Here is a 26734-nt window from a genome sequence, read left to right as displayed (position 1 = left end):
ATTTAGAATGAGAAATTAGCATTGTAGTTTTTAATTATGTGAATATTTTTAGCAAAGACACTCTGTTTATAATTCAAATAGAATTCTGTTGCACTGTCTATGAAGTAGGGCTGCATGATAGTTTATCGCAGTGCCACTAAATCCTTTTGAAATCACGCTGGCTGCGTTATGCAATATGTGGATATTTTTTTGTATGCGTAGCTTCTCTGTGAAGCAAGGCTCTGGGATCAGTAGGAAGTGTTGCTCGATACAAAAGCAGTGCGAGTTTGAGTCGCTTACAATGTGCATTTGAAAAAACAACACCCGTCAAACATGAACCTTATAAATATACTTTATTATCATAAAAATACCTGATGAGGCTTGAGGAACATTGATAAAAGTCCACAGGCATTTCTTAGATTCTAGAACATGTTATGGTCTTCTTCTGTAGTGCGTTTTTGGAGATTCCGCACAAGAGCGTCCTCTGGCTTTCGAGCGCAGCAGCATTTTCCCATACTTGACTCAAAAGCTGTGCTTAAATCACGTGATATTTATCTTAAGTTTATCACGACAGCCCTACTATGAAGCCTGTCTCTTTAAGCTGTCTCTGTGCACAAATGCTATCTTTAAACATTCCAGGCTATTATTTTCTAACCGCAAGGCTGCAAACGTTTTTTGCAAATGTGAACATGGCCTTAAGGTCCAAAATTATTAGTAACGAGCAGGACTTTTAGGAGGCTTGAGAGTTTCTTTAGCAGGAAAAGTGAGAAGAAATGTGTTGCAATGCATGACAATTTCCGTATTACTTTAAATCTTTATCAGAATTTTTTATTGTTATTGTTTATTGTGTGTTTTCAACTTTAGTTTTTCTTACTTTTGGTTTTCTTGTATAGCTGCTTTGATTGAATTGATGACAATAAGTAAATAAGACAACACGTTAGATGGTAAGACTCGCTAATGTCTCCAAGACAGCGCAGAAATGCCATAGCTCCAGAAATCGAAGTAATCACTATATCACCTTATTTAGCAACTGGAGAAATGCAGATTTGCAGCAGAGATGATTTGGCTTTGTCACAACCTTCTAATGTGGTCACAAAAACATCTACAACACTTACAGAAACTTATTGTGTCATTTTCTATCAAATACGTTAACATTAACAGCATGGTAAATAAAGAATATAGATATACAGTAGATATAGCACTGTATATGAAAAACTGTTCAGATCTGATCCATAAAACTGACTGATATCACGGTGTTGTGTTCAGACTTCCTGATGGCTTGAGGCTAACGTGGCCCGAGGGAAACCCGTGGGTTGATAAAGACGTCAGATCAGCCGGTGCACCCATGGGTAAACACACACACTTGTTCACACAGCTGTACATTCATCCTTCAGTATAAATATTCAAATAAAACTTTGATTATTCAGGTCCCATTCAAGTGGAGATTTTGAACAAAAAAGGGGAGTCGATGTCTCGGCTGCCTCTGGCTGGCACTGCCAAGAAACTGTCCATTAACCTGAAAGTCATCTGGCACTGTATGTATATACAGTCCTCATGTTTTAAAACACGTACTCTTCTACAGTTATAGTATTTGAAAAGCTTGTTCTCTCCATTCAGCTCCTAAAGGTGATGTGCAGACGAACTCTCACATCGGTGTACATTCGGCTAAGTGGGATTACTGGTTCAAGACTATGGGTAAAGAATCAGTACATCATATGCGCTTTACTATAGTCACATTTTAAAATACTCATATAAAGGTCATGTATTTTCTTAAATATTACAGAAATGCATGAAATATATATTTTTATATATGTAATGTGGACAGTATGTTACCCTCTTTTGTGAAATAAATTAGCTGAAAAAAGAGTTTTTCTCTTGTAGAGAACTTTAGTAAGCTGGGCAAGTACACACTTCACCTGCAGACAATGATCAGCGACAGCTCGGCCAATGAATGGGCTGGAAAAAGATTACCTCACTACACTCTCAATTTCACTATTAAAGGTAAAACACAATGATGTACTGCTTGCTTGTGAACTGATTTTAGTACAAGGTGTAAACAAGCTCTTATTGCATTATACTCAATTGAGTGGCTCAGAGATGACTTGTTTTTTTAGGGGAGCCCGAAGGCTGGTTCCCCCGACCGAAAGCCTATGCGTTTTTCCCATAGACTTTTGGAAGATCGCAAAAATATTAGATCTGTTACGTACAAATGTTCATGATGGTTACACGTTTTGTCTATCAAGATAATCTTTACAGATTTACACAATATTTGCTATTTTTGAAGCTTAAATACTGCAAAAAGCTAACACGATGCTAAAAACAGATTACACTTTGGGCTCTCGATATCAACATCACCACCACCAATACTCAGACAACTTTCTCAAACTTTATTAAAAATGTGTTCCCTGGTAAGCAATTACTCTGTGAATTAATCCCCATTAACAATTTTAGACATTTGTGCCCATGTTGTATTATTTGTGAGATTTATGACAAAAGGAAGTAGTTGATTGTAGTAGCTTGATTGCAACGGCCAATTTAAAGACACAATAAAGGTTTTAAATAAGGGTTTTATTACTAGGGATGCTCCGATCAGGATTTTTGCAGCCTATACTGAGTACTGCTTTTCTGTCATCGTGATCGGCCGATACAGATCCTGATTCCGATGCGTCTGATCGCTGTCAACCTTTATCAGTTCAATTTAAACTATAGAAGTTGCCTCTTGTAATATTTCTCTTTTTTTTTTTTCAACGTAATTATGTAATATATTTTTGTTATATAACTCACGTTTAAACAGAGTAGTAAATAATTACCAAAAAATATTCATTATACAATGAACATTTTAATATGCCTTTAATAAAAGACTTATGTAAAACAATATACTTATCAGGTTACTCAACAAAGACAAAGATAAACGCATGCAAAATGGACCAGTCTGATGCAACCATCAAGGTTTATTTATTTACATATAAAAAATGTAATATAACGGATGGCTGAGTGAGAGTCACATTACTAACCGTTGCCTTTGCAGTTGCCAGATTTTTGTATTCGGCACAGAGGTTGAGCTAGACTTTCTCACCGTACAGGCTAGTGAAAAATCCGTCACAATCTATTTTTACCCGTCACAATGGTGCAAGGTGACAAGGTGTTTGTGACATCATCGCTATGTACATGCATTTACTTTCTTAACTTACTGAACTGAATACCCAATAAAGTTGAAGTCGTTTACCCATTCAATGTTTCTGTTGTCTGACATAAAATAATGATTACAGACAAATGTTTATAATCATATGCCCAGTTAGTAACAATGACAGGTGCTTGAAAAGCTGTTTTGTAATCATCAATTTATTTATGTACAAGTAACTTTAAGCTGGTGTGTGTTTATGAATGTGCTGCTTTTGCCGCTCACTGAACGGAAAATACATTTTTCCACTTAAGGTTGATCAGAAATGACGCTCGTTGCTGTCGCTCTCAAGGAAAAAAGTCTGTTATCACCGCTCCACTGTGCGCACATGTGTGTAGTGTGAGCACGCGATGCGGGTGTCTGATTTAGAGCCAGATGCATGCATTGCAGAATCAGATCCAGAAAAAATGCCTCAAACAACGTTAACATTGTGTTAATATGAAAATTGTAAAAAGATTTTCACTTTGTTTTGAAACTACAGTGATGACATTATTGTGGCGCCAAATCATTTAGACATCTTCACACATTCTTGACGTCAAATTGCGATCGGTTCGTGAGATCTGCGAACTTTGTACTTACCGATCGAGTCATAAAATGTGATTATCGGCTGATGCCGATCGATTGGAGCATCGCTTATGTCATAGATTAAAACGTGAACATATTTTTGTTAGCTTCAGACCTTTTTTCATGTGATTTACCAAAAACCCATAGAATTTTGGGGCGATGGAACTGTATGTCTTCAAATGCTAACTCACTTCCGAGGTTTGCATACAAAAATACATCATCTCTGAGTCACTCCATAGGTGTTTTAATAAGTATATATAATACTCTCTTTTTCTCCTAGAGGGTGAAGCTGTAGCATTTGTGTTGGGCGTTATTTCTTCTCCGGTCCAGATCGGTGTTCCCTTCACTGTTCCCCTGGATTTTAGGGATGAGTTTGATTATCCCACCCAACCACCCACTGACATTAAACCCCAGCTGGAGTGCAGGTAAAAATATACACGCTACTAGAGTTTGTGGTTGATTTTATACCCGTAAAAACTTTTTTGACCCTTATGTATTTGAGTTTTTCTATGCAATGAGGCCAGTGTAGGACTGTGTGAGAGGGGTCTCGTGTTCACATCTGTTTTTGATAAAATGAGGCCCATGTTGGACTGGGGGAGAGGGGTCTCCCGTTCACATATATTTTAGATAAAATGAGGCCCAAGTCAGACTGTGGGAGTGGGCTCTTGCGTTCCACAAATAATAAACAAAGGTGGCAAGTGTGGGAAGATGTATATAGGCAGGCTGAGAAGGAGAGAACTCAGTTGCTCGGCTTGTTTGTCTCTGACAATGAAGTGGATCTTTGGCGTCCAAACCTGAGTCTGAAGAGTGTTTTCTGCGCACAAAGAGGGGAGAAACCCCAACAATTGGTGTCACGAACAGGATTGGAAAGGAGCAAAAGAGTGAAAACCACAGGGGGCAGGCTGGACATACAACACAAACTAGTGGGCGCATAAAGAGTAAGCAGTTTACACTTATATAATTAGTTTGTGTTGTTTGCCCAGAATTGTAAGACACTTTAAGCTCCTCTCAAATTAAAGAATTAAAAAAAGGGTTTTGATTCCAAAAGATAATAAATGTTTGTCCGTTCACTCAATGTGTATGTGTAATGTGTATGTGAAAGCAATGTGTGTGGCTTGTAAACACGTGACGGGGTTGTCCTGCGTAACATTACTTCCACTTAGAAAAAGCGTGATGCGTTTGTCTTGAGTACCTTTACTAACCCACGACAGGTTTGTCATGGTTACATGAGTTTCCGCCACCCTCCCGTTTTGTTATGTCACCTGTGAAACCCTGTGAGCCGATCGCGGGTATCGCGGGGTTTGTAGTCTATACGCTTATAGAAAACAATGTGTTTGGTGTTTAAAGACGAGACCTTGTTTCTCATTCGCTTTATGTGACCCTTCTTTCTTGATTTGGCTTTGGAAGCACAGGCTCACAGCCCGGCTGCTTTTTCTGCTGAAAAGGGGGCGGAGACACACACATCAAAACAGCGTGTTTCTCCTCACCTGCACAAGTGGGCATGTAGCGCATGGTATAATAAAAGATCTGTTGTGTATTTTGAGCTGAAACTTCACAGACACATTCTGTGGACCCCGATGATTTATATTACATTTGTGTAAAAGTAGAAAAAAAACTCCCCTTAAAGGCAAGCGCTTGAAAGTCCAGCGGAAATAGGCAAAGGTCCTACGCATACAGCAATGTAAAACAGAGGACTGTACGGGTAGGCAAAAAACCTGCAAGGTTTGTCTTACATTGTGTTAGGGAAGTGTATCAATGGAAGAAGAGAGGTTACACAAGAAGAGAAGAAATATGAGTAGCTGAATTGTATTCGAGTTGTTTGTTTGTGAGAGGTTGTGGTTGTAAACATGTCTGGGCAGTAAAACATATTGTATCTTGTGAGCGGTGGGTGCGTTTCCCTCCTGGAATGTCACTAAAGTGTGGCTGACAGAAGGGGCGTAGTTGACGTCTCGCTTGAGAGGAGTGAGTGATCATATGAGCCCTGAGAATAAAGGGACAAAGTATGAACGCATGAGCCCTGTAAATAAAGGGACTGGTATGAAGGCAGAGTATTAAATGAGGAAACATGTATAATAAATCTATTCTTAATGATTGTAAAAGTAATTTTTCTACAAAATGGGAAAGCTTAGCTTTACTAAAAAGTAAAAGTAGTGCCTAATATTGTTGTTTTGACATTTTTGGTTATGAAAACACTAAAGTAAATCTCATTTCAAGGACATTTTGAGCAGTGGTTCTCAAACTCAAAAGGTTAGACCCCCGTTGTGTAGGATGCATCTCTTTCCGGCCCCCTAAAATAAACCTTATAATCTTTAACTTAGAATTTAAATTAGACTAAAAACAACTTAGTTGTACAATGCTTGAACAGCAATTATTTTAGTTGGTGGTCTTATTTTTTTATGTTTGATTGCATAAAATGTAATACAATTCTATATTTTATAAAATGCCACAAATTCTGTGCCCCCCCTGGCTCCAACTTGGAACCCCCAGTTTGAAAAACACTGATTTAGAGAATCTGTGGGAATTGACTATTTTGGAGATCAACTGAGTTGGATAAATAAAATCAATAACAATTTTCATAGAAATGGTTTGTTGTAATTCAAGAGAAAGGCATGGTTGCCACTCCTGTTTAATTATTAGGATTAAAGTTTCCAATGTGTGAAGAACTCGTAGATAAGCTTTCTAAAAAATGGCAAAAGCAAACGAAAAGCATGACGACAAAACGATCAAAAGAAGGAATGTAGTGTTCTGTGAGGAGATGGAAACATTGGTATTCAATTTCAAAACTAAAGAAATGGATAAAAAGGAGAACAAGAATTGTAAGCATTATTTAAAAAAGATAAAATATTAAACATGCAAGAAAAATACTGATGGAGACAGAAAAATGTACGAAGAAAGAGGATGAAGTGTTTGCAGAAGGACCTTTTAACTGAGAAAATGTTTTGTAGGCGCTTGTGCTGAAGCAAAGTCCTTGTGGCCTATTTTAATATGAAAAAAATAAACTACTGACAACCACATGTTAGAACTGAAATGATTGTATGATGAGCAGAAGTATTTACAAAGTTACTAACAAGTAGCCTTTCCATGCCATTCATACTAGAACTGATTCTAAATAATCTCAGATTAAAACCTGGTTCTTAACGCTCTTAAACGCTCTTAACAGATATTAGAAGATATAGCCACAAAATACAATCAACATAAGTGTCCCTTAGTGTGCGACAACATTTCTGTTGTATAAATGTGTTACACTGAATGACATTTCAGTGGGTATCTTCTGTAAATCAAGGAAAAATGTATGACATTTATTTTTTGCTCAGAAAACTAATATCCAATTAAATTAAACGGAAAGCTTTTTTTTAACAACAACAGTTTAAAACGGTATTACACTTATGGTTTTTATACTTAAACCCTTTTTTGTCTTTGACCCACAAACATTCTGTGAAATGAGCCAGTTTTATTATTGAATGGATTTTTTGTCTTTGAAGTCAATAGTTTTCTAATGTCGTCTTGTTTTGGTTTTATTTGTTAGTTCACTGGAGTTGAGTTTTGATGGAGTGGCGTTTGGGTGCATGTGTGCCATCAAGGACGTGAAAGCCAAGGGAAAACTCAGTCAGCACAGCAAGGTCAGGGATATATATATATATATATATGAATATGTTTCTTGAAACAGATCTTTTATCAACTATATTTGTACTGATTTTATTTTGTTTTGGCAAATATTTCATTATTTTACACAGAGAAAATGTTTAGATTATGCAACAGATGTTATACAAACTTCACACAGTTCATTAATAGATAAAATCTTTAAAATGTTGTCAAACACTATAATAATATTGGAATTAATATGAAATGTATAGTCATCTATTTTAATATGACAGTTATTATCAATGACAGTATATATATTAAAAAAAAAGTATTCTAAATGTACTATTAAAGGAACAGTTTACCCCAAAATTTGCTCACCCTAAATGTGGAACCTAGAACTGTTTGGTTACAAGCAATATCTTTCTTTGTGTTCATCATAACAAAGACATTTATGAAGATCTAGAACAACTCGATGATGAGCAAATGATGACAGAATTCTTATTTTTGGGTGAACTGTTCCTTTAATAGTAAGGAAGTAAAATTAAGTTTCATTCTTTGAACTAGTGACAACATTACTCTCAAATTCCAAATGAAAATATTGTTTTCTATTTGCATTGATTTGGAGAAAATTGTTAGAGTTTGTTTTTGTAAATATCATTGAAAAGTAGTAGTTTTTCATCATTAATGATGTTTCATGTTTATTGAACAGATGCACACAGTGAAGGTTATCATTCCAGGGCTGAAGCAGAACGTTCAGTCCTTTCAAATCGCTGTGCAGCCCGGTATGAGACATACACACACACACACACACACATACACACACTGAGACATCAAAATGATAACGTTGTTGCCTCTCATCTGCATGCACATCTCTCTATTAACAATCTTTTTGTTCCATATCAGTCTGGTTTCCGCTCTCGCCATAGCACTGAAACAGCACTTTAAAAAATTACCAATGACCTACTCATTTCTGCTGGCATACTCTGGCTGCTTTACTGTTCTCATTATGCTGGATTTAACTGCTGCCTTTGATACAGTATCTCACCCTATTCTCGTCTATCATCTATTGGTATCACAGGTAAAGCTCTGTCTTGGTTTACTTCCTATCTCACTGACAGACAATTTTTCATCAGTCTCCACAATTTCCAATCTTCCCTCTGTTTACTCTTATAAGGGGTTCCCCAAGTTTCTGTACTCGGCCCTGTTTTATTCAATATCTATCTCCTACCCCTTGGTCATATTATCCGTAGTCACCGTCTAATTACCATTGTTATGCCGATGACGTCCAAATTTATGTATCAGCACGTTTAACCTCTGCTCTCCCAGTTGGCTCGTTAAATGCCAGCATTACCGACATTAAAACCTGGTTACACAGAAACTTTCTAAAACGAAATAATGAAAAAACTGAAGTTCATTTATTTGGTCCACCTTCCCTATAAAAATTGCAGAACTAAGACTATCCATTGATGGTGCTGACTCAACTCTATCCCACACTATCAAAAATCTTGGTGTACTATTCGACTCCTCACTTGCATTTCAAGCTCACATTACTAAGACAGCATTATATCCGGCTTCACCACTAAAGACGCTGGAACTTTAATTGACGCCGTGATCACTTCTCGTCTTGACTATTCCAACTTGTTCCTTGTTGGTCTGCCTGCTAAATCAGTTCAGTTTAAAATTATCTTTTTAACATGGACTTGTACCTCACTATCTCACTGAACTCCTGCACCATTACTCTCCTCTTCGGTCCTTTAGATCTACTGATGCTAAATTGTTTACTACACCACATTTCCGTCATTCTTCTACGGGTGGTAGATCATTCAGTACTGTTGGGCCTAAACTTTGGAACTCCCTCCCACTTACTCTTCGCGAACTCTCTTCTATAACCATCTTTTCAGCAAGCATTTCCACTGCGCCTCAATCTAGTCTTTAATGTTTCAGTTCTTGTCTAATCTGATTGTCTGTAGGATACTTGTATCTGTGTCTGACTTGTTGACTACCTTTCCACAGCGAGCTTGGGAAAGGCGCTTTATAAATAAAACATATTTTTATTATTATAATACCTAAAGAAGAAAACGTACAGACAGAATGTGAAATAATCCCGGTGTCGTCATGTCTTCCAGGCCCTCCACACAATCTTGTTGTGTTTCCTGAAGGTGATGATGTGATTTCTGTAGAGAACGGCAATCCTGCGAACATCCGAGTGGAAGTTCACGATGAGTATCACAACATCACCACTCATCCCAAACTCACGGTCCGCTATCAGGTACTGATGTAGCAAGACACCGGACGCGATTCCTAAAAAAGATTTTATACCACCAAATAATCCTCAGTTTATATGTATACATTTTTTCTACCATTATGTATTTGAGTCATTCTATGCAGTGTATTTGCACTAGGGATGCACCGAAAGGAAAATTCTTGGCTGAAACCAAAAACCGAAAATGAGGAAACCAAAGCCGAAAACCGAAACACCGAAAGAAATTATGCCAATTATTAGTACCCTTGCATTTATGGCGATTACTGTGTACTAACTTTACCAAAATCAAGGCATTGCAATTGCATAAATATTAAAGTTTCAAAGAATAAATCAATTACAAATTATGCAAATATTTATTTAGCACATTGCAACAATGCACAGTATAAAATAAAATTCAACTAAGATGTTTAACTTGACCCCACTCATGTGTATATTAAATAATAATGTACAGGGTACTGGCCTGCTGAAAAGTTGTACAATTAAATGTTCTCTCATGAAAACAAAGTGCATTTAGGTCAAGTGCATTTTACATTTTTCTCTGTAGGGCTACTACAAGAAAGTGCATTCAGAACAAGTGCAACTCCTTAAAGATACAACAATATTTTCTCTGTAAGTCAACATAATAGTGTATCAAAACAAAGACTCCCATAGCCCATATGTTAACTGTAGAACTTTAACAACAACAAATGCACCAAGAATTGCAGATGTGCAAAGTTGATAATAAGTAGCGTAAGAATAGAATAACCAACTTATTCTGTCGCCTGAAGCGCTATGATGTTCAGGAACGGAATTTGGAGAAAAACGTGTTTAAAGTTAAGTTATGAAAATAAAAGCCCAACAGTCCAATATCACAAGTAAAAATCACTTTACATTGGTAAGAGACTTACTCTAATAACAATTTAGTAAAAAAAAAACAATTCCTAGTGTTCTATAAAAATACTGTACAAAACCGTTGGAATAAAACGAAAGTAAGGAAATTGGTGCAGCGCACATTTAAAGAACGAGAGCTCTGCCATTATCACTACACTAGGAAACATTACGGACAACAACTAATAAGCAGTGAAGCAAGTTTTAAGTTGTTTATCATGTGCATAGTGTCTGGACTTTTGATCATCTCTTGTAGGTTTTGCGATCGCGGTCCGGCTCGCGTGAGCAGTGGAGCGGGCATAACTCCTGGTGCTGTATAATGAGAGCTCTGTCATCTCACGAAAACATTGTATAAAACAACTTTGCATGCCATAGTTTACACAGGACTGGCGGGAAATGTGCATTAATACTTCTTCATTCTTCATGTTATGTGGTTTACTTTGATAGGTGAACTGTCTTTCCCGCGTCCCAGCGCGACATCCGACGGGTTTTCCCAAATCGCATCACATGTCTAGTCAGTCAAATGACAACGACACGCAGATCGCTTCACGAGCATATCACGCTGAAGGGAAACGGGTGTTTACAAATTGCCCTCATTGTAATCTGCCAGAATGACGGCGTCACTGGTAAAAAAATTATGTCAATGACAAAGAATTTTTGGGATTACGCTACCTCTGGTTCACACACGTAAAGGAATATTGGTCGCACTCTAGAGCCCTTAGGGTGCATGCAGTTTAGGAGACGCTTTAGTGCTGCGATTAAAGGAATAACGTCCGCTACAGATGCATTAAAGGAGCGGTATCTGTTTGTGTCATCACAACATTTCGGCCGTATTGTTTCGGTGATAAAAGTCTTTCGGCCGAAAATTTTGGGTGGCCGAATATTCGGTGCATCCCTAATTTGCACGGACGGTGGGAGAGGGTCTGCTCGCTCACATGTTTATAATCACATGATTATAGCTGTGAGAGAAGGGCCCCTTGTTCCTATGACAATAAAGAATAGTGGCTTGTGGATGAGAGGGCCTGTATTTAAGATGGAAGTGAGTTGTTCTCTAAGCAACTCGAATTTATCTTTTGGCAATGGAACCCACAGTTTTGAGAGTGATTCTTCATAGCATTAGAAATAACCACAACATTATCAGATCAGCAAAGATATTCAGCAATGTTATTTTGTAGTAGCTGTTATACATCATCTGATTTTGATTTGTTTGTAGCTGGTGGGAGCACCGGATCTTCCTGTAGATGTGGTGGACTGCAGTCACACAGGATATGGAGTTCTGCTGGCCAAACCTCTTCAGCTGAAGAACATACACGCTCAAAAAACCTACACCGCTAAATTCAACATTCCCGTAAGACTTTGATCTGCTCGTTGAATAGTCCGATGTTTTTAAGTTGTTTTTTCAAATCTAAAGTTGTATTCATTCAAGCATGAATCGGTCGGTATCGATGTGATTTGATCAATTTGGTCACATGGTTCGTGATTGTTCACAGAACCATAAAACAGTGGCGTGTGTGGAGCGTAAACTGCGCGTGTTGCCCAGCTCACGTGTGGCCCGTCTGGAGGTCTACAGGCAGGAGGAGGGCTCTGATGTCATGGTGCTGCAGAATTCAGAGGCCATCGATTGGACGGCTGGTGACACGCTCGGAGGTCTCAACTTTAGACTGTACGACGAGGGCGATAGGCTGGTTTCCCTGCCGCCGAAACTTACCAACAAGATTAAGGTGTGAGTCGTGTATGATCTGTCCTGATTATCGTACTGTATGTTTTCTCATTCGGGTTCATTTATTCTGACGTGCTACTTTTTACTGTTTCTGAAGTACACCGTGAACTTTTCATGTGCAGTTTACGACGAGTACACATTGCATGCAGTGCTCGGTCCCATACTGCGACATGTGTAATTTCCAGTGTGACTTTAAAATTGGCAGGTGAACTGGACGGCAGAGGTGAACGCTGATGAGCTTTCCAAAGGAAAACTTCCATCTCTGTGTGTCCCCACTCTAGCGCAACTAGAGCATTTCTACAGTGTGTCTTTCCACGACCAGAACATAGTCAGCACCTCCTTCATCATAGTGTAAGCCACCAACATTCATTCAAAGGACTCATTTTTATTATACATCCACACACTTTACTTCTGTTGTAATGCTGGGCGGTGAAATTCTGCTGTCGAGAGAGAAATAATCTCTTTGTGTATGTGTAAAGGACTCGCCCAGATGAACCAGAAAGTCTTCGGGTCACTCTCAGCGAGTCAGCTGTCCAAATGGGTGAAACTCTGCCAGGAAATATTTGTAAGTAACATTCAAAGTCGCCGATCCATCAGCATGTACAATTCATTAATTTTTAACATGAAATCTGTCCACAGTGGCATTGATTATTTTTTTTCGGATACTCAAAAACTAAAATTCTGTCACCATTTACTCAACCACGATAATCTGGAGCGTTTATTGTCAACGTTTAACAAAGTGCGCCAATGTGAGCAATGTGCAAAACGGCAGGCATAAAAGCGTCACTTTTGGGGGGAATTTTGGTTCGACTCACCTAAAAACTGGCCGACCAATAAAATTGCAGCTTTTGTTCACCTGCCTGAAGCCTCTGAAGTTACAGTAAAACACCACTTGGTGGCGCAAAGCACAAAACAGTCTTGCCGAGCAGACATTAGCTGTCTGAATTCACCCCCATCTCCTATATAGTGCACTACATCTGGTGTCTGCCATTTTGTAGTGTTGTCCGAATTCTGAGTAAACAACTCATTCCCTACATTTGTTCACCTTCTTTTTAGCCACAATGCAGGTAGTAAATGTAATAGTAAATGAACGTTATCTTTATTAAAAACTAATACCATAAACGTGACAAATAATGTTGCAATGAACTTGTCCATTTTACAAAACAATCCATAAAGCCACACAGATGTAATATAAGCTTAATGACGAATGTCCTCGACAGTCAGACACAGGATATATTACGTCAATGTCTGAAATTGTTCACTTATTTTCTTTCACTTCTTCCCCGTAGAGTGGACTGTTTAACATACACTGTACAGGGACTAGTGAATGAGTGAACAAGTGAGGGAATTCAGACGCAGATATTGAAGAAGAGGAACCTAAATGAATTCTTCTGTGTGACAAGCGAGTGTCAGAAGAATAAAGTTACGCTGCGCCACCTTGTGTACTGGGGTCTTTCTATGCCGCGGCACTACTTTATCATCATTTTTCTATTTAAACATGTGCTTGACGGAGGCGTTTGTATGTTCTTTGTGTAATTGTAATAAATGAACTAAAAATTGTTCATTATTACAACTAAAAATTGTAATAATGAACAAAAACTAACTTCTGAAATTCTATCTTATTAAACTATTCTCATACAGTAACAAAAAATAAACATTTTTTTTTATAAAATGACAGAAGCATACACCAAATTGCTAAAACTTCAAATAAAATTAACATGAAAACTAAAAGTCTAAAAATAAAAGGTAATTTTAAATATTATTTAAACTATAATCAAAACTATAATAACTATGTTCTGGGGAACTTGTCATTTCCTACAATTGTAGTAAATAGGGTCCAACTGTTTGGTTATAAGCATTCTTCTAAATATCTTTCTCTCTGTTCAACCAAATAAAGAAATCTAACAGATATGAAACAACTCCAGGGTGAGTGAATGATGACAGAATTATCATCTTTGGGTGAACTATCCCTTTAAATGTTTAAGTTAAACACGTGACTTTTCAGCATGTGTTGGTGAGGAGAAATGAACGTCCAGGCACTCGATTTGTTCACATGATGGCGCAATTGTTTAACTCAATGCTGGTTGCATTAGAAAAGCAAGTTGTCGGGTGCTTGATTTCATTTGGGCTTTTAATTCCATTATTACACAAAAATGTGCTGAGAATGCTTGACTTTTTTCTGGTCTCTGTAATAAATGTTTTCATTTATTTTAAAGAGTCAAAACAAAGTCAAACATCTCTGAAGTGTTACGAGTTGTGAACTGTAGGATTTAGTGAATCTAAAGAGTTTGGTTTTTCTGTAAATGTCAATCTGTCAAATGTGTGTTTGTCTCTCAGATGTGGAGGAGATCGATCAGTTTGGGAATAAAACGGACAGTCTGAGCGCTGAAAGTGTGAAGGGTTTGACTGTGTCTGCAGATGATCTGGATGAAGCAGCTCTGCTCATAGACTGGAAGGTAAACATAACAAAACACGGATAGCTTTCTAAATTAGATTATAATCTAATTTAAAATATATTTCGCCTTCTAATGCAAACTTGTGGTTTGTATTTGTACCGGCAGTATTAAAGAAGTGTAAGGGTGGATGCTTGGATGAAAATCTTACATCACCATATGAGTCACCGTAACATTATATAGCATGACACAGTTATTTTTCCTGTAAATCTCCACTCAAAAAAGTTTTAATGTAACACGGTCAAGAAATTTTCTCACGGATTCATGTCAGTGTTACTGAGTCACAAGATGTTTGTCAGCATCTGTAGAGCTTATGTTCGATCTTTAGATCTCTAACTTTTTTCTTAAACAAAACCAATTCTTGAAATGTGGATTCATTATAATTGTTAATGGAAACCTTCACTTTAAATTGCTTTTTTTGTGAGTCATTATTATTTTGATCGAAAACACAACAAGAATAAAACAAAGACCCACTCTCTTATTAAAATTATTATTATTAACTCTTATTAACAAGAGTTCTCTTGCACGTGTGCCTTCATCCAAGCTTCCATCATGTTAGTCATTAAATGTTTTCTGATGCTGAATCTTTATATGTTTTTTTATAGGCCAGTACTGCACAGTTATCGGTATGTGGTATTCGGTTTGCGTCAGGACCTCCCGGACCAAGAGAGTTATGTTTTAAATATCAGAACATGGAAAAATTTGTGCGGATCAAAGTAACTGCCGGACCTCCAGCAAGACTCGTTCTGCTTGAAGTACCTGAGATGGTACGTCACATACACACGCTAACAGCGTTTCAATGTTTCAGCCAACCAGATTTCGAGTAAATTGTGTTCCTTCAACAAAACTCTATTAGATATTTGGGTTTGGTTTGAGACACTTACTTAACCCATCGTTTTAGGTGCATTTTGATTTAGGATCGACACTAAATGTTGTAGTTTGATTTCAACCCATTTGTTTCCAGCCTGTGCAGGTGTTGAATGGCCATGGTTTGGAGAGGCCCATCACACTTCAGCTGTGTGATGCATGGGGAAATCCTTCACCGGATCAGAGGATCAACATCATGATGAAGACTCTCTCCCCGCAGCTGAAGGTTCCGTGACGTCTGTTTATTGGTTTCTTTCCGCAGAGCCCTAAAAAGCACAGCCAATCAGAGCGCGGGCTGGGCTGTGTGCCAAACAGACATTTCCATGAACATTTTTGAAAGTTGAATCGAGTTATTCATCGACGAGCAAAAATAGGAACTGACAGCTGGGTCGCACAAAAACTGAACAAGGAAGAAAAGATTTGATGTCGAATACTGTCCGGCAAGGGTATTTTAGTTAACTAAAATGAAAACTTTGAAAACGTTTCTGTGCATAAAAATCCAATTATAAAACGACCAGTTCTGTTCCTTGATTCCGATTGGCTGTGCCGAGTTCTAAGCCGTTATAAAATACCCCGATTTATTACGGCTGTCTGCATTGCATAACCTAAATATAATTTTATTTACTTTATTTTATGAACCGTTTCATAAAAGCAAAGAGCCCCACGAAGACATAAACATAAAAATAAACAAATTCATTATAAAATGCCAAAAGCAAAAATAAATATTGCTAAAACTTTAATCAAATTTAACATTTAAAAAGCCAAAAATTATTCATATTAATAAAACTAAAATCAAAACTAAAGTAACTCTGCTGTCCCGTTATACTGCATTCATATTTTGTGTTTATTTTTTTGAATTTGTGTGCTTGTCTGTTGTAGATCAAATCATCCGTGTCGTCTCAGCCTGTAGATGTTCAAGGAAAAGCCAGTTTCATTTTAGAAAAAATAAACGGTCCAAAGTGAGTATGTGCATTACCAAAAGATGTGTTCGGTACGACAAATAAATGAAAACACAATTTTCTGTTACAGAGGAGAACATCAGCTGGAATTTCGAGGATCTTTTAGCAGAAACAATATTTCAGGACCTGTAATGACACTGAATGTCATTCCTGATCCCAACCTACCCTTCACATTGAATATTAACTATGACAGAAATGCCACGCTATGTGCTGGAGACATCTTTCCAGGTCTGTGTGAATGCAGTGGAACGTTCATGTCGTTTGTTTATAAGTGAAGAATATCACACTCATTATAGTTCTGCGGTGTTTGTGAAGTGTTCACAGTGGGCGTGTTGTCTGAAGAGGGCGGTCCGGTGAGGAATATATGCCCAGCCAGTTTGTCGATGCTCCTGTGGGAGGGCTCAGCGGTGGGCTCTCGGCCGTCCTCTGAAGTGAGTGACTGCTGCGTCAATGCATTTGTTCTGTTTTTAACTGCCATGATTAATGTGTTTGTTTTTGAATCATTAAGAAAAACATAACGACAAAATATTCAGTGTGATATCTAAACATTTAATGTTGCGCTGGTGGTGCACTATTAATTCAGTGATGCGGAAAACGGGGATGGAATCGCAGAATCCAGATTCTTTCTTAGGGACGCTATGTGTGCTGGATCTAACAGAGCTTTCTAAGATTTTAGGGGACGTACGTCATCGCTCTGTGTGCATTTACCCCATTGTACTATAAATAACATTCTAAATATTCAGACGGGGTTTAAATGTGTAATCTGCTTGTTTAGCGTATCTGTGAGTGAAAGAGTGACCGGTTGCGTGTACTGTAAGCATGATGCAGCATCGGCGTCTCACTACACAAGGAAGCAAACACATGATCTGCATTTAGTATTTCATTTGAGAAAAGCTACTGTCAGACGCCCTTTGCAGCGACCCTTTCAAAATAAAAGTCTGTAACATTGAGTAAAACACTTTTTTCATGGAATTTTCATGGTGACTTTAGAGTAAATGTGCCAGTAAAATGTTTTACTTATTATAAAAAATAATACTTTATGAAACAATAGTACTGATATTTAAGTAGACCTAAAATCTAAATAAAAAACTGAAAATGTACTGGTAAGATACTGGTTTATTAACTTTTCTAATTTTTAAGTATCTACTGTAGTTTTTTAATATAGTTTATAAATGAATATAATAGTATACTGAAGTATTTGTGGGCAGATATATACGATTATATAGTAAAAGATGGAAGAGACAGAATCCAGACTAATTCAAACAGAATTTGGGAAAAATAAAACCGATATTATAGGGCCATTCATTCATATTACTGGCATTGTAGTAGTGTTTATGACTACATTTTTAACAGGATAATGGCGTATTTTTTTATCAGGCATTATAAACAGGTGCCCTCTGGTTTAGAATTTTGCCTTAATTTTGTCATTACGCCACCCGTAGCTGGAATCTGCTTCCAGAAGACATCAGACGTTCACCAACAGTAGCTACTTTTAAATCCAGATTAAAAACACACTTGTTTAGCTGTGCATTCACAACCTGAGCACTGTGCTGCTTTACATGCTGTTTTATTGTTTCTTAAAAATATAAAGTTTTTGTGATCTCAAATCATTTGCATTTTAAAGATACATTTTATTTCTTTCTGTCAATCATTTTATGTAAAGCACTTTGAATTGCACTATTGTATGAAATGTGCTATATAAATAAACTTGCCTTGCCTTGCCTTACAGGGGCTGTTATATGACAAACAGACCCGACTCTTTATACATAACAAAAGAAAGATTGTTTTGAAAGATTGAGTAATACTGGTGTGTTTCGCATTAAAGGCCTCCACTTTAAAGTGTAGTAAACGTCAGGACTCAGAAACAGACGGCTACTTCTGCTTCAGGTAATACATACAATTGAACACACTATATTTATCAATGACCATTTGTTTAAAAATATAATTCATACAGATAATAACTTACATTTGTACACAACTTTATAGTCGAGGAATAAGAGACCAAGATGAAGAGAAATATTCTAAACATTAATTCTAAGATCTTGACACAAATAAATGTTATTAGTAACTGACATGTGTGGTGTTTTTCATATTCTCTCAGGGATAAACAGATTCCAGAGCTAGCAGGGAAATATGTCATCCAGTTTGTTTTGGCTTTGGACAAAACCAAATATCGGTGGAGCCAACAGGTAGAAACACACACTCACACACACACACAAACTTGTCATCAATATTTGAATTGCTTGTAAAGAAATTCTGTATTCTGTAATTGAATTTAAGTATATTTACTAGTGCTGGGCAACGATTAAAATTTTTAATCACATTAATCGCATGACTTTTCATTGATTTATCACGATTTTAAATGTAAGTAGACTTAAAACAGCAAAATTAAAAACATAAGATGTAAGATACTTACTAACTTACTACTTTTTTTATAATTTATTAAAGAAATGTTACATTTTAAGTCAATTAGAACTAATGTTTTTAAAAAAAGAAATTTTGGATAGCAAAAATCACCTTTGAAGACTGTCATGTTGTCTTATTGTATTTTTATCTTAACTTACATTTACATTTAGGCACATTTACAGTTGTGCCGTTCTTAAAATGTTAATTGGTTCCAATTCATGTTAATTAAGATTAATTGAATGCAGAAAAACTTGCTAGTATTGTATAGTACTGTATACTATTGACCAATATCGGCATCAGAATCGGCCAAAAGTTCTTTTGTTAAAATATCGGTATCGGCACATCTTTAAACAATTAAATTATTGCATGCTACTTTTTTCTTTGTCTTAACAATTCATATAAGGAGAACACAATTCCTTTAATATGAGTGAGTGTTTTGGGCCAATGTTTTGTTGTATAATGAACATTATAAACCAAGATCTTTATTATGTTGCTGGCCCTTTAAGATCGCTCTATGCAGATATATGGATCTTATATACTGTGACGTGTCAGTTTCGTTTCCCAGCTGTTTATGTTCATAAAACAGACTACTTTTACATGGACCCTTCCTCATATGGGAATTTTGACATACTTTTCTGTTTATTAGTCCATTTCAGAGAACTCAGTTTAGTAGTTTGCGCTCTGACTCTCCAGGCGCGCATGTTTGAACATGTTTTCTGCATTAGCCTCACACTGCACACAATACACTGCTCACAATTCGTTGTCAGAAGTATTAGGTCAACCCCAAATGTTCTCATTGGTTGAGAAGTGTGGTGACGCTCACGCCAGTACCAATCAACATCTCACCTCTTATGTGACCCATGCTTCGCCTGAACATTTCAGAGCCAGTGGACTTTCAAAATAAAATAATACTTAAAAAACTGCGTTAATGCCCGATAAAATAATTGTCGCTGTTAATTAATCAATGCGTTTACACGCTGATTTTCCCAGCATTAATATTTACTATTGTTCAACTCATTTCATGTTTTTTTTTAGATTGCAATAAATGTAGTTCCCAATAAACCAGCAAAATTAGCCCCAGAGGTCCCGCCCTCAACGCCTGTAGTGTCCAATGGGAATACTCGGGTCAATCGCACGCTGCTGGACAGCTTGTGTCTAAAGATCATGGTGAGATATAAGAATATATACAAGGGTTTTCCGAACTTTGTAAGACATAAAATATAAGGTGTCCTGTGTCTCAAATATTGACCATGTTCATGATTGTTTGCATACAGGATAAATACAATAACACTGTAGATGAGGGGTTGGAAGGACAGGTGTTTGTCACAGTTACGTGTACAGGAGACATGGAAGTTCCTCGTTTCGAGAATGGAGATGAAAGTGTCACATACAGCCTCAATAATGGAGAGGCTCACATCACTGTAAGTGTGTTTTTAAAATCACCTGTAATTCAGAAGGATGTTAAAATATTTAGACTGCTTGATTGTAAAAGGACTTAAAATGGCCCCGATCTAAAAGTGGAAGAGTGCTTTATTAGTTGTCGTGGGGGAATGTGTTTGCTCGTGTCCTGCAGGATTTGGCCATCTTGGAGAACAGTCCAGGTGTGGATGGAGCTGAATACGTTCTCCACTTCCAGCCGGAGCTAAAGATGTCCAGTGCAACCATCACTGCATATAGTCTCACATTCAGATTCTGCAACGGTCAGTTAGTTATTAATAAATATATTATTAAAAAAGTTTAAGATAATCTATCTAGTATTGCAAATACGCGTCCATTTTATCATTTTTTATATTCATTTTAAATCTTCAATGCCTGCAGCACACTAATATGTTTAGATCTTTAGTGTCTGTAGACGGTTTTAAAGCTACAATATAAACAAACATTACTGCTCATGCTCGCGTTGGTGGGCTAATTATTATTAGCAAATCCCAATGTCTCACATCGCGATTCAATTACGATCAGTCGCTCATCCCTACCGCTGTATTTCAGATGCAGAACGTCAGAAAATCATGTCGACTCTGAGTAAGAAGAAAGATCTCCTTTCTCAAACCATTCTGATGTACAGAGACATCTTCGACACCAATGAGCAGCTCATATCAGAACTGAAATGTAAGCATTGTATATATTTTGTTTCATCAACAGATGTGCATGTGATTTTTTTTTTTATGTTGACATTTAATTGTCATACATTTTTATTTGGCGATACGAGCATTTTGTTCTGAATATAAGACCTTTTTTTTCTTGAAAATACATCTGAAAAAATAGTGTCATCACATATTTAAGGTGTAGGCTTTTACATGTCATTATTACAATCGCCCAATACTTGCAAATTGAGTAAATTGATCAGGGCTGAATTGAAGCCACCATTAAAATGCTATCAGTTTTTTCTCACTCGCACGACTAAAGTAAAATGTTAATATGTTAATAAAATTTTGGTAGGCTGGTTTTCACACTGAGATTATCTATAGTGAAATTAAATTGTAGGTTTGCAGGTTTCGGTTTATGGTATATGCTTTAAAGGTTTTTTTAAGTGATGGATGGTGTTGTGGTGGTACATTTGACCAGTTTAGTTACAATATATACAGAAAAATATGCAATATTCAGGCACTACAGCTCCCCCTTGTGTCTTCTATAGAGCAGTGCAATAATTGCGATGATCTGAAACCTTGGCGATGAGACTTTTAATAATGGTGACAGCGCTAATGAAAATTTTTCAGAATTTTTTCCAGCCTTGAGTTGCATTGTGGTTTAGCTATAGGGGACATTATCTCGGATTGAAAACCCTCACGTCTCTGAGGCTTCTGTGCTCGTACATGTTTCAAAGATTCTAGTTGATATTTCTTTTCTCTTCAGGTCAAGTGGGAGATGCTAAAAACAAACTATGTGAGCTGAAACCAGAGATGATCAAAAACGGATTAAACATGTCAGAATTAACCACTGTAAGTCTGAGGATGTGTCTAGAATCTTTTAACTCCAGTATATATATTTTTTGAGATTATATATGATTTCTGTGGCCATAAATGCTTAATTTTTTAGCAGTTTTATAAAAAAAATTGATAAAAATGTGCAGGGTTTTAAATACTTGAATTGGCACATTGGATTCTTGTTTAAAACTACCACCTGTGAAAACATTATGTATTCATTACTTATGATTAAGAGGCATGCAGCAGATTCATACTGAAGGTCTGGAAACCTTGGCCTCTTTAAGTTTAATGCGACTGACAGGTCAAGCAACCAATCATATATCGTTTCAAGCCGTTTCATACTTATGACTGTGGAAATGTTTATGCAATGAGTTTTTGCCATGAACTTTCCAAACTTTTAAGAAATCAACGTTTGGTTGATTGTGATGAATGTTCATTGACACCGAAATAAACATGATGTTTACCACATTATGATGTTTTCAGGTGTGTTGTTTAAGAACGTGACACACACATCTGTAAGGCTGACTTGAATCAAAGCCACTAGCCTGCAACCTTTAGCTAAATTCTGCGATTGCACAATCCTGCAGGGACTGATAAAATGTATAACTGTTTTATTCTTGTCATACAAGCGTGTGTTACTGTAGATTTCTGTCAACACAGAAGTCTCTTGTGTATCTCTCCAGGTCGCAGCAGTAGAGAATGCAATTGATGTGAAAAAAGCTATATTGACCAAGATGGAGAATCAACATCGCCGGATATGCACCATTCCCGATCCTTTTAAAGGCAGCCCGGATGTTCTCGGAAAGGTTGGTGTTTATTTTCTGTATTAAAGTCTCCGATGTGTTGCAGGTTTCTAATCTGCACGTGTGTTGTTGTGTAGGTAGGTCACCTTGCACAGGTTGAGGACGATGATGCAGCGAAGGTCATCTCCTGGCATATTCTGGGTGACATGGACTGCGTGGTCACCGAAACTACAGCCGCCGCCAAGAGGATCTATGATGATACACACGGACGACAGCAGGTGATTCCCCTCGAGACGGTCTTCTGGAGACCCAACAACAGGTACTCATTTAAAAATAAACTCGCAGAATAAAAACGTCACGTTGCGTATCTTGACGCATGTTTGTGTTGTTGTAGACCCCTGCCACACATCAAGAACGGCTCGTCTCTCTTCAGTCCTCTTGGGAATCCTGTGTTTGTCAAAGATCTGCTCATTTTTCCTCAGCACGTCGAGAGCTGCAATAAAGGCGAGTCCTCGCACTTCATTTTTTAACGACACAAAGATCAGGAGTCAAAATAAACGTGGAGTGAGAACATCTACCCTCCATAATTGTTATTTAATAATCGCTGATGATTTTCATTCCGTTCATGTTCTAAATATTGCAGTGACTTCATGAAGCTCGGCAAATGTATACACTATTGCTACACTGGGATTGTGTTACTACACGTCCTAAAGAATCCTTTCCATCCTCATCATTGACCCATTTTCACATTTGCTGCCTGCCGAGTGTTAAATGTTGGATTCTGGTTATACAGCTGAATAAGAAGCAGATGTTTCAGAAATCAATCAGTTATTGACGCATCGAAGATGAAAGTATGACACGCGAGTGTTTAGATGTGTGTTTATCTCGTCAAAATGAGTTGTTGTCCTCAGATTCGCTGCATTTGAGTTTTATTTCTGCACTTAAAATGTTTCCAGATGAAACTACAAGCGTAATTCATCCTGGTATGATGTCATGGAAATTCCTTTAAAGTGAAAATCGTTTTTATTTGTAAAGCTTCAGAGCGGCTCCTTATCCTGCAGTTCTTCAATTGACTAATAACTGATGTCCTGTGTGTTTTGGATCGGATGATCGTCTCGCATGAAGCGTGTTGGCATGCATTGTGTTCAAACGGTGAACTGACGTCTTCTGTCTCCCCGCAGTGTTCACCAGCCTTCTCGGAGACACCATCCTGGTGGATGATTTGGATTCTGCTAATCATTACCGTAGAGGGGTAAGAGAGTGTGCGTTTTTGTGCGTTTTAAAAATTTCCACGTGCAGCATGCACATGTTCATGGTTTGGGTAACGTTTGGCAGGTGGTCCAGAACAAGATTCAGTGTCCAACGATCCTGACGCGTCAGGGGGAGAGGATACGCAGCAACGGCAAGTTTGGAGGTCTGCAGAACAAAGCTCCGTCCATCGAGAAGCTCAGAGGACAAGTGTTTGGAGCTCCGTTACCCAAAGACCACAACAGCGCCCGCACTCAGATAGGTAACGCACGCCTCCAAGGATTTACGGCAGGAAACCTGTCGGGGTCACTAACCGTGCGTGTGTTTGTGTGCAGAGCTGTTGCAGCAGTATTTGGGTGGGATGCAGAAGGCTGCTAATGTCCAGTCTGATTATAACAGTCATCTGCAGTACCTGCAGAGTCCCGAGATGAAGCAGAAACAGCGAGAGCTCCAGCAGCAGGAGGACGAGTGGAAAGACATCGAGAAAACCCTCGGTCTGTTTCTCTCATGTGTTGATGTAGCAGTAGCCATTTTGACAAGTTACATTTTATATCATAGAATAAAACTTCATGTAGCCTATCATTTATACATCAAAATACATCGATTTATTAAACAGGGCAAAATATTTTTGAAAAGCGCACATGGGAGTGGAAATTTCTGTGGGTGAATTCCTATAACAAGGTGCACGGATGCAATACCTCATTCCCATAATGACCAACGCAATCTACCTATAGCTTTTTAAAGCCGCAAATACCAGTACAATGACGAGCGCAAATCACGTTATGTGATTGATTTAAATTCTCTCCTCCCATAAAGTTTGCGGCTGAAGAGGAAACTCTTAAAAAATGGTAATGCAATAAGGTCAGTCGCAACAATATCTATTTCTTTAGTATACACAAACAGTCATTTTTTTACACCAAAAGAGGCGTTTGCGTTGCTGCAAGCTGTTAGTAAATCTGTCTAAAAAATTGTGGGCGTGGCTTTCATCTTTTTCTGTATAAAAACAGCTGATGCATTTTGAAATGGAACGGACAGCAGACTGACAGTTGAAGGGGAGGAGTTAATGGATGCTCCGCTCAAGCCGTCTAACTTATGTCATTTAAGATGGATAGGCATTACAGGAAGGAAGTGCATTTTCTGATTTTAACTGAAGATTATGAGGGCACAGAAACTTTAAAGAGAGAATGACCCACATTGATAAACTATTTACAAAAATGGTAGCAATATTTCATGAAAAAAGAGGCATTGTAATTCTTTATTTCACTGGGACTTTAACAAGTCAGTAGTAAGTACAAAATGCAGGACAAGATCATTGGATGCATAAATAGATGAGCTGCCTCCGTTGTGTTATACTGTATAATACATTTAAGACAATTAAGGTTAAACATGTCATTACTCTTGAATGTAAATATGGAGCAGAATTGCAACGATTCACAATATTTAATGTTCAATACAATTATATCTGTATTATACCATAGTCTGTTTAAATACTCGATTCTGATTGGCTGGAAGGTGTGCATTAAAACCGTTTACTAGGTAGTTCCAGTCAGTTTGATCAATGTTTGAACTTAACCTACAATTTTTTTAAATCATTTAAACTGTTTGATCAAAGATTACACTGTAAACACCAATAATGGCTTTATGTTGCCAAATGACCCATGTTATAAGCGGGATAATCCACGGATATAAACTACGGCTGCAGTGTTGTCGTGTAAATGAGTGAAACCAGAAATTTGTCGTATGACATTCCAGGCTTCTGATTGGTCAACGCGGCTTCATGGTTAGGTTTATTTCGTTACCTGTTGGTTTGACATGCTCTTTGACAGCGCTTCATACCGTGTTTTTGCAGTTTTTTTTTTGAAGTATGAAAAACTTTGTTTATAAACTACCCAAGTATGTGTGGACTAGGCCTGAGTTGCCTAAATAAAAGCGCACCTGGTTTAATAGATCAGACATTATGCGAGCTCTATCGCCCCCTGGAGGCTTGAGGTTTATTACATCAGAGTGATGCACAAGCACATATTATGCTAACAAAGAACATGTTTGTGTTTGCAGCCAGCACACTTGAACGCAGGTCTGGTCATGTGACAGTGAAACGGGGTCTGGAGCCGGATACAACAGAGCCCTCCAACCCTCCAAAAAGATCCCGTCGCAAAACACAACAGCGCGGTAGATTTATTAACTATATAACATTTGCACATATTTAACAGCATCATTTTGATATGTTTTTGTTGCTTTTGTTTTCAATAAAGTTCTCTGTCATTGTTTTTGTTGCTTTGTTTTGCAGATTCCTGATGTGACGTGTAAACAACATGTGTTGTAGAGCTGCTGCAAAACTTGAGAAGGAATAGCTGCTTTTTGGAGCATCATGAACAGACTTTTCCTAATTTTTTGGCTGATCCGTTTTTTATGTATTTCACTCTTAAGTTCACAGAAAATGTGTTTTATTTTAAATAAGAGGACTGTGTCCAAAGTATATTTTGTATGTATTTTTTCAAGAGAAGGAAATGTTTTATACTGTAAAATAAGTTCTTACTTTACATTATTTGGCTCGTCTTCCTGTAATCAAGTGTTCAGTGTGAGCAAACCTTTTCATAAAAGTGAAATATATTTAAACATGGCCTGGGGCCACAACAATCCAACCAGTAATTGTTTTATGGCAGTGGGCTGTGTGATGTCATAGAGGGGGGATGGCAGCCATCTATTACCACCCATTAAAGAAAATGACTGTCCTCTTTTTTTACTTTGTTCTTCACTTTTTGCAGCTGTACCTCATAATAAATCAACTTGGTAGTTAAAAACATTCTCTGGGTTTAGAGAGCCATGCCAACATCCAAAATAAATGTTTGGGTTTGTTAGTCAAATTATATTGATAGATTTTTAGGGCAAAACTCACTTGAGCACTTGCCCAAACAAACTATACATGTTAACGTATATAGATGTGATTTATGAAGTACAACTTAACAAATATGAGGGCC

General features: G+C 37.5%; 1 protein-coding gene across 1 annotated transcript in view; it reads left to right on the top strand.

Annotated features, from left to right (window-relative positions):
* Positions 1-26488, top strand: part of smchd1 (structural maintenance of chromosomes flexible hinge domain containing 1) — a 37454-nt gene extending 10966 nt beyond the window's left edge. Inside the window, exons 17-49 of the mRNA XM_056747037.1 lie at positions 1246-1328; positions 1407-1514; positions 1597-1674; positions 1861-1980; positions 4005-4149; positions 7251-7344; positions 8016-8088; positions 9433-9575; positions 11650-11784; positions 11927-12157; positions 12362-12507; positions 12636-12721; positions 14494-14612; positions 15215-15376; positions 15574-15702; positions 16356-16435; positions 16506-16663; positions 16751-16866; positions 18261-18322; positions 18537-18624; positions 19877-20008; positions 20116-20262; positions 20415-20541; positions 20831-20950; positions 21695-21780; positions 22449-22571; positions 22646-22827; positions 22903-23012; positions 23690-23760; positions 23844-24018; positions 24092-24250; positions 25812-25925; positions 26044-26488. Coding sequence (XP_056603015.1) covers positions 1246-1328; positions 1407-1514; positions 1597-1674; positions 1861-1980; positions 4005-4149; positions 7251-7344; positions 8016-8088; positions 9433-9575; positions 11650-11784; positions 11927-12157; positions 12362-12507; positions 12636-12721; positions 14494-14612; positions 15215-15376; positions 15574-15702; positions 16356-16435; positions 16506-16663; positions 16751-16866; positions 18261-18322; positions 18537-18624; positions 19877-20008; positions 20116-20262; positions 20415-20541; positions 20831-20950; positions 21695-21780; positions 22449-22571; positions 22646-22827; positions 22903-23012; positions 23690-23760; positions 23844-24018; positions 24092-24250; positions 25812-25925; positions 26044-26051 — 3910 coding nt within the window. The 3' untranslated portion in view covers positions 26052-26488. The remainder of the gene's footprint in view (positions 1-1245; positions 1329-1406; positions 1515-1596; positions 1675-1860; positions 1981-4004; positions 4150-7250; positions 7345-8015; positions 8089-9432; positions 9576-11649; positions 11785-11926; positions 12158-12361; positions 12508-12635; positions 12722-14493; positions 14613-15214; positions 15377-15573; positions 15703-16355; positions 16436-16505; positions 16664-16750; positions 16867-18260; positions 18323-18536; positions 18625-19876; positions 20009-20115; positions 20263-20414; positions 20542-20830; positions 20951-21694; positions 21781-22448; positions 22572-22645; positions 22828-22902; positions 23013-23689; positions 23761-23843; positions 24019-24091; positions 24251-25811; positions 25926-26043) is intronic.
* Positions 26489-26734: the final 246 nt, after the last annotated feature.

The sequence above is a fragment of the Triplophysa dalaica genome, chromosome 1 (genome assembly GCF_015846415.1).
Source record: "Triplophysa dalaica isolate WHDGS20190420 chromosome 1, ASM1584641v1, whole genome shotgun sequence".
In the NCBI taxonomy this organism is placed as follows: domain Eukaryota; kingdom Metazoa; phylum Chordata; class Actinopteri; order Cypriniformes; family Nemacheilidae; genus Triplophysa; species Triplophysa dalaica.
This window is presented reverse-complemented; position numbering and strand designations above follow the sequence as displayed.